The sequence below is a fragment of the Engraulis encrasicolus genome, chromosome 24 (assembly GCF_034702125.1).
Source record: "Engraulis encrasicolus isolate BLACKSEA-1 chromosome 24, IST_EnEncr_1.0, whole genome shotgun sequence".
Lineage (NCBI taxonomy): Eukaryota > Metazoa > Chordata > Actinopteri > Clupeiformes > Engraulidae > Engraulis > Engraulis encrasicolus.
This window is the reverse complement of record NC_085880.1, coordinates 3,477,326-3,485,581: the sequence shown is the minus strand read 5'-3', so window position 1 is coordinate 3,485,581 and position 8,256 is coordinate 3,477,326. Positions and strand designations below refer to the sequence as shown.

Genomic DNA, 8,256 nt, shown 5'->3' with positions numbered 1-8,256 from the left:
GCTCCGCCTTCCCTTGAAAATCAAAATTTCAAGTGGCGGAAAAGTCTGATGGTATGTTTTGTCTGTGTGATACTCTGTGTTGTGCCTTTTATGACTTAAATTCGGCGATACATACGGTAATAACGTGTAAAAGTCACAGTCTGCCGTTTTCAATGAATCTAGCAACGTAGGCGGTCCGTTGCACATGAGTATGTGGCGGCTAACTGAGCTAAAGTTAGCACGTTCTTTGACAGTCTGTCAGTGACCAGTAGCGATAGCCTAATGTTTACACAGGAGACACAGCACCAATAGTAGCCTACACGCTATATTCCTACAACACCCAAGTTGTAGACCTAAGGAATATCGGATAAATACACTATATCAGCAAAACATTTATTTATTTATTTACATGGACTTGTAAAGCCATGCATAAGCTTACATTGTGTCCTCGTGTCAGAAAATAACCATAGTTGGGCCAAAACATTGTGTCCCATATAGTTGGCTAAGAATTCCCAAGTTAAAAAGCAAGCAAGCAAACAAATTCTGTAATAAGCGAATGCACTCAGAAACGTGTTTATAAATTAGGCTACTGTTACGTGCCCTATAACTTCACATCACTACTATCTTGTTAACAGCAGATCCTTTGTTTGTTCCATCTGTTATCTAGATACTTCGTGGTGCAAGGCATGTCATCTCATCAGAATGTCTAACAAGTTTACCTTAAAGGTATGGAAAAAAGATATCTAATCTTATGATGCGGAAATGAAGGTAATAGTGCTATAAATATTACTGACCACTAGAGGGAGGTATCTACTCATTCAAAGCGCACAGTTCTAATTCGAAGAGTTGCTGGTCAGTTGTTGGCTTGAGTAATAGGCACTACCATGAACTGTGAAAAGCAATGATTCACTTTCCAACTTAGCAGTTTGGCTCATTGATTCCAGCAACTGTTCTCCGAAACGCCAACACGCCGCCTTTCAACCTTTAAAGCACATGTGTTAAAATGATACTCAGCGTTATAGTGTTTTTCAAAAACCTCTAAATCTAAATTCAAGCAAGTCTCCTCCCTCTTGTATTGCACTGTCTTTGGGACTTGAGTTGGCTGCAGCCTCTCTCCCAAAGTCCAGTCCAGTGGAAATGAGTGCCAGGCATAATGCGCTTCAGATGTTTGCATTAAGTTGAGGGAAAGCCCCAGGTCTCCCTCTCTGTTGATGTTTCATCTATTGAAGGCTTTGACCCAGGATTCTAGACATCCATGTTAATGCCAAGGGTGTCCCATAGGCTAGGAGCCAGATTCTCGTTTTGTGGGACTCTCTCTCTCCCTCTCTTGTCTGTCTGTCAGCCTATGCTGTCCTATCCTATCCTATCCTCCCCCCCTCCCCCCCCCCCCCCCTAAAATTACATTCTGGCTATTCGTGGTTCAGATGTGTGAAACATATGGCTAGCAGTGTTTTTGGTGTGTGTGTGTGTGTGTGCGTGTGTCTGTCTGTCTGTCTGTCTGTCTGTCTGTCTGTCTGTCTGTCTCTCTGTCTCTCTGTCTCTCTGTCTTTGTGTGTGTGTGTGGCTTTTTAGGGGTTGTGCAGTGCTGCACTAAATTGTGGGCAAATACATCGCTGCAATACATCAATGAAAACACTGCAACGTTTTGAATACTCAAAGAAAAAGGAGAAAAAAACACATGTTTGCAGTGATCAGAACTCGTGCTGTTCCCCTGCAAATTGCCACATTAATATACACATGTAACAAGAAAAGTTTAACTCCCAGCCCCTACTGTCAGCCCATCCCAGCCCAGCCCATCCTAGTTCAGTCCAGTCCTGTCCAGACCAGACTAGCGAGGCTATGACCTCTGTTGGAACAGGCCTCCTGACTGCAGTCCCTCTGAAGCGCCTTCACTCAAGGTACATTACTCTAATGAAAGGGAGGAGATTTAGACATAGTGTAATCCCCTTTTGGTCAGTTAGCGAGCATGGTGGGCCTCACAGCATTAGCAGTGGATCGCAGAACAGATTTTACTTTTTTAACATATGTCCACCCTGCAACCACCCCCTTTTTTTAAAAACTAGGCGAAACTTGTGTGTGTGTGTGTGTGTGTGTGCATGTGTGCGTGTGTGCGTGTTTATGCACACAAAAGTATTGCCTCATTTTGCAAAAAGCACAGCATGGTGGGGTGGGCTGAGCTATGTGTGTGTGTGCCACTTTTTCAGTGCCCTCACACACACGCACACATGCATGCACGCACACATATACACACGTACACACATAGGCTACACTCACACACGCCCATATACACATACTGTACATTCACACTGACCACCCCACCCTCATCACTGTTCCATCAGCTCCAGTCATGTGTGACGTCTCCGAAGACATTGTGTAGCCGACACAAGTATGCAGAAACCTGCTTCATATTAACCACCATCCAACCTTTCTCTCTCTCTCTCTTTCTCCATGTACTTTCTCTCCCCTTTTACTTTCCAATCTTCCTCTCTCTCTCTGTCTTTCTCTCTCTCTCCCATGACCACCATTGGTCCTTCTTCTTCTTCTTCTTCTTCTTCTTCTTCTTCTTCTTCTTCTTCTTCTTCTCTCTCTCTCTCTCTCTCTCTCTCTCTCTCTCTCTCTCTCTCTCTCTCTCTCTCTCTCTCTCTCTCTCTCTCTCTCTCTCTCTCTCTCTCTGCTATCCATCTGGCATAGGAGCTGATATGAGTCTGGAGCTCCTTGTTTTTTTTTCATGTAAGAATTTTAAGTGCACTGCTCCGTGACAGATGTTTCTGCTCTGTTCTCTTGCCTAGGTTATTCTCACTCTAGAAGCAATCAGCCCCCCCACACAACTCCCCACCGTTCACACACACATCCACGCACAAGCACCACCGAATACCATTCCTGCCCACTTCGCCACATCTCAGACCACACACACTGTGGCTAGTCTTCCACAAACAGCCTCCTATGACTAAAGTTAGAGGAAATATCGGGTCATTTTCTGGAAACGCAGAGTTACGCTCATGACTTTAATGTGCGTGTGGCGTAAAGGAAGTGACACGCGTGCCAGGCCGGGTGGCAGAGACCATCAGATTCCTCTTCAAAGGGAGAGAGGAGCTGGGCAGTCAGATATTGTAAAGTGGGGACTGCACTGGAAGGTCATAAACCTGTCACAGCATTACCATTGCACCATTGCATTTTTGTATTCTCTTTGTTCTTTCTTCTCTCTGTCTCTCTCTCTGTCTCTCTCTCTCTCTGTCTCTCTCTCTCTCTGTCTCTGTCTCTCTCTCTCTCTCTCTCTCTCTCTCTCCCTCTCTCTCTCTCCCTCTCTCTCTCTCTCTCTCTCTCTCTCTCTCTCTCTCTCTCTCTCTCTCTCTCTCCCATGACCGCCATTGGTCCTTGTGGTTCTGTGGCATTTGCCCAGTGCTGGCAAAGAATGATCCCTGTCTCATCTTGCAGAATGCAGCTTTGTGGGCTGGGGTTGGTACACGTCGTAGGTCGTCCTCTGGGGCATTAAATGGACAGAACACGAATGGGAAGGAGGGATTTAGTGCATGGTCAGGCAAGTGATTCAGCCCGTACAAACACGCCCGGCCCAACCCACCAACAAACCCACCTGCAGCTGGCATAAAGTGGTAAAACAGACTGGAAAGTGGTGCTCGGCTCGCCCTTTCTGCCACTTAAGCCACAAGTTAAGGGCAGAGAGTGAAACAGGCTGTGAAGGTGTGTGGCATTAAGAGTGTGGTGGCAGTGGTGGTGGTGGTGGTGGCGATGGTGGTTAAGGGGTTAGGATTGGTGTCAGCGGTCGGTGTAGCTCTATTTAAAGGGAGGTAAAAAAACCTCTAACCTACTAGCCCTCCACCACCTCACGGCACCCAGGACTGCCTATGTAAACATCTGCGGCTGGTTAGTGTTAGCCCTTGTGGCTAAATTTGTGTGTGTGTGTGTGTGTGTGTGTGTGTGTGTGTGTGTGTGTGTGTGTGTGTGTGTGTGTGTGTGTGTGTGTGTGTGTGTGTGTGTGTGTGTGTGTTCGGGGAAGGGGAGGCGGGGGCTTCGACGGGCGCCGGGTTCTCAGAGAAGAATGATTGAGATGGTGTAGGAGGTGATGGGGTGGGGGGGTGTGGGGTGGGCATGTAAAGGGTAAGGGTGCAAAAACAGCACTCTGTAGCTACCCTAGACCCCACACCCCCTTTCCCCGAACCTTTAAAACCCTAAACGCAGCAGACATTGCCAAGGGGAAGAATCGGATGGGATGGGAATAAGGAGGTGCTGAGGTCAATTATGGGTGAATGGAGAGGAGTGGAGCCTGCTCCGTTGGGAAGAAGGGAGAAATAAAAAAAAATAGGAGAGACTGAGCGTGTTTGAGTCGATTTAAAAGAGTGTGGTGGAGAGTTAGACAAACAGCCTCAGGAGGAGGGTGAGGAGGGGTATGCTGGATGCAGAAAAGAGAAAGAGTTTGAGGCTGTGTGTATGTATGTGTGTGTGTGTATGTGAGAAAGAGAAAGAGAGAGAGAGAGCATGAAAAAAGAGAGAGAGAGAGAGAGAGAGAGAGAAGGAGCTTATAGAAGACTGGTGTGCTGGACGGCAAAAAGAGATTGAGGCTCAGAGAGAGAGAAAGTAAGGGAGAGAGAAAGAGGGAAAGAGAGAGCGAGAGATAAGAGAAGGTAACGAGTGTCTTGGGAACCGCTGGTGATGCAGAGCAGACCTGCTGTCTGCACGGCCAAGAAAATAAAAAAAAAGTGAAAGGAGTCGAGGCCTGACCCGAACGAGCCCAGCACTTTGCTGTTTATTTACTTACTGATTACAGGCAGAAAACAGAGCAACACATTTATCAAACGCTGGCGCGTGTGTCTTTGTCTTTGTGTGTGTGTGCGCTTCTGTGTGCAAGTGTGTGTGTGTGTGTATGAGAGAGAGACTGTGAGACTGTGTGTCTATATCTTTGTCTATGCTTGTTTGTGCCTTTGCATGGCTGTTTTTGTGTACTGCATGTCTGTATGTGTCTTTGTGTTTTTGTGTGTGAAGCGAGTTCAGAGAGATGGTTGTCATTTGAGTGTGCTGGTCTTGCTCCAGAGGATGTGCGAAGTGTTCAGTGTGCTTTGGCAGGTCCACTGGATCATGTAGGTGTTTGGCAAGAGCCAGTGGTGGGGATGTGGGAAGAAAGGGGGCTGAGTCTCTCTCTCTCTCTCTCTCTCTCTCTCTCTCTCTCTCTCTCTCTCTCTCAACTTCATGCAACTTTTGTGGAGAGCCACCCACTAAACAAAGAAACGAGCCACCGTAGAAGCCTGGCTGGAGAACAGCGCTATCTGGTTGGATGGGTGTTGGAACTGCGGCACTGTTCGAGATGTTCTTTTTGGACCTGGTTTGCACACCCCACTTAACCTGGAAAGCCAATCTCCTGGCCACACTTTTATTTTTTTTTTTTTACAAAAGTAAGGACTAGAGAAGGAAGCGTTGTTGGTAAAAGGACCAACTGTAGAAACACTGAGCGGTCCTCCTGGTATTTCAAATTCTTAGATGCGCAGTCACCGTGATGGACTAAAAAAAAAACAACCAAGTGAGCAATGAGTCATACGGGATGACGATGTTGACCGCAAGGGCAAGGGACTGTGACAGGAAAGGACCATTAGGAGAAGTCAGTCCCTCAGAACGACTTCCTCTTTTTTAGAAATGGCACTTCCTGCAATCGGAACTGTCCCTTAAACTTCATTCATAATCCAGTCAACATTGAGTCATTGGGTCTCTATGCTATCATCATGGCACGGTGACACTCAAGCAGTGCTTGCAGTTGCATGCGTTGTAACTAAGCGAGCTATTCTTGGTGCACTACTAGCGCATTGCTCATTTTCTGCGTTGCGCAGTGCACTTCCTGATAAGAGGGCACTCTATTTAAGTATATACACGCTTTTGAGAGATGTCTCCACAGGGCTGTGAGTTACTGCACCCGGGTCCTGTCATGTGAAGCTCGGATGTGCTCGGAAAACTTCCCAAAGTGGAAGGGAAAAGGAAAGACGGCGTGATGAGCTCCTTCTTGACCCGGCATTAGCCCTCTTCTCTCTCGCTCGCTGCCACATATGAAACCACTTGAGGTTCAGCTTATATGTGCATAAACAGACAGACATCATGACGAAGAGATCTCGATTTGCCTTTTTCTTTGCCAGCAGGGGGCCGGGTGGGGTGGGGGGGGGGGGGGGTTGGCATGTGGGTTGAGTTGACATTTTTCATGCGAGATCTTTTGTCATTGTTATCGGCGGATCTGGTGGAGTGGTTGTGTGGTGGGTTTTATACTGTTACTTTGTGGGCTGCAGTGCCGGGCATGGTGCCAGATAAGGAACAAGGCCTTGTTGAGAGGAGCATGGCGCGGCTTCTGCGTTTTTCGCGTGTGAGAACGCTAGGACATTTGTAAGAGTCTTCAACCGCGCTCTTCACACACACATTTTCATGGTCTCTCCTCTGTGTCTGTTGTGTGCATGTTCTCTCTTGAGCTTCAAGTTGTCAGTATGTTTCTCGCCTCCCTGTGGTTGGTTGAGTCTTGAGCAGACTGGGGCTCTCTACAGCTGTAGTCGGGGAGGTGGAGATTTTCTGTGTGTGCGTGCGCGCGCATGTGTGTGTGTGTGTGTGTGTGTGTGTGTGTGTGTGTGTGTGTGTGTGTGTGTGTGTGTGTGTGTGTGTGTGTGTGTGTTCAGGGGGGTAGGAGGAGAAGGAAAAAAAGGAATCAACTGCACTACTCACTCTAACTACTAAGATCAGTGCTGGGAACATTCCTCCCTTCAGCTGTAATGGCATATTTCAGATTTCAAAAAGCAGAGAGAAGGAGCGGATGGGGATACAGACAGACAGACAGACAGACAGACAGACAGACAGGCAGAACAAGGGGGAGACACTGGGGGGTATGAGAGAGAGACAGAAAGATTGAAAGGCAGAGAGAATGCGAGAGCAAGAATGGCAAGAAGAACTTGATAGGGAGGGAAATCCAGAGACATATCAAGCACCCCGTTCTCCAGCTGGGTAGACAGAGACAGAGAGGGAGAGGGATACAGGGAAAAGGGGAGAGAGACACAGGCAGACAGGGAGATGTGGAGTCAGACAGGCGGAGAGACAGATGGACAGGCAAGCAAGGAGAGAGGCAGGCAGGCATGCAGGGGGAAGCAGGATGACAGAGAGAGGCAGGCAGGCAGGCAGACAGGGAGAAGCAGGCGGATAGAGAGAGGCAAGCACACAGGGAGAAGCAGGCGGATAGAGAGAGGCAGGCAGACGGTGAGACAGACAGACAGGAAGGCAGGGAGAGAGAGAGACAGGCAGGCAGGGAGAGAGAGAGATAGGCAGGCAGGCAGTGAGAGAGGGAAGGAGAAAGATAGACAGACAGGCAGGCAGGGAGAGAGGCAGGCGGGGTGAGAGAGGCAGGCAGGCAGGCAGTGAGAGAGAGAGAGGGAGGGAAGGAGAGAGGCAGATAAACAGGCAGGCAGGCAGGCGGATAGAGAGAGAGAGGCAGGGAGAGAAGGCGGCAAGTGAATCAGTGTGGAGGTTTTTCGGTCCCAGTGAGTGGCTTTTGGACAAGTGATTGACAGGGCCCTTCCAGGCCGAGCAGCGCTTTCCCACGACACGGTAATTGTCAGAAGCAGTCAGCCGAAACTGGTGGTCAGTTGTTGATTACCACCGCACAAAGACCAAAAGGGTGGTGGGGGTATGCAATGCAATGCAAAGCAATGCAATGCAAAGGGCCTGTATGTTCATCGTAGAATGGGATGCCCTCATAAGCATGGATACACACACACACACACACACACACACACACACACACACACACACACACACACACACACACACACACACACACACACACACACACACACACACGTGTGTGTGTTCATGTGTATGAGGCTTTCTATTTTTGGTGTCCTGTCACATCCAACAAAAGAGAAGCTATTCTCTATTTTGCCGTAGTAAACACAGACTAATGAACTGCTGTTCTGCACTAGTAAACTTGTGTTGCCCCTCCAGTTAGATCTGGTGAAATATTTTTAGTCAGGTATCCGTTTTAGCAAAGAGTGTTTTTTTTTATTAGTTTCGTTGTCAAATAATAGTCACAGAAAGGTAAAAGGACGAACAAAGATATACTTTTTTTTCCTCAATGATTCAAAAGTCATCCAACACTTTTGAGGTGCATTAGCTGTTTTCCATCCCATTCACAAGGGGGCGCCCCGTGCTTCTCTTCCTTCCTCCCTTGTCCTCCCCCTTATTCCCAACAGGACTCACATTCTTGCTCACAAAGAAGCAATTAGAGTGGGAAAAATGCTTTCAAGT

At 47.9% G+C, this 8,256-nt stretch overlaps 1 protein-coding gene across 2 annotated transcripts in view; it reads left to right on the top strand.

Moving 5' to 3' along the window:
• The first annotated feature begins 27 nt into the window (after window positions 1-27).
• Window positions 28-8,256, top strand: part of slx4ip (SLX4 interacting protein) — a 70,629-nt gene continuing 62,400 nt past the window's right edge. For both annotated transcript variants that reach the window (XM_063192259.1, XM_063192258.1), the window contains exons 1-2: window positions 28-51; window positions 647-705. In XM_063192259.1, coding sequence (XP_063048329.1) covers window positions 682-705 — 24 coding nt within the window. In that variant the 5' untranslated portion in view covers window positions 28-51; window positions 647-681. The remainder of the gene's footprint in view (window positions 52-646; window positions 706-8,256) is intronic.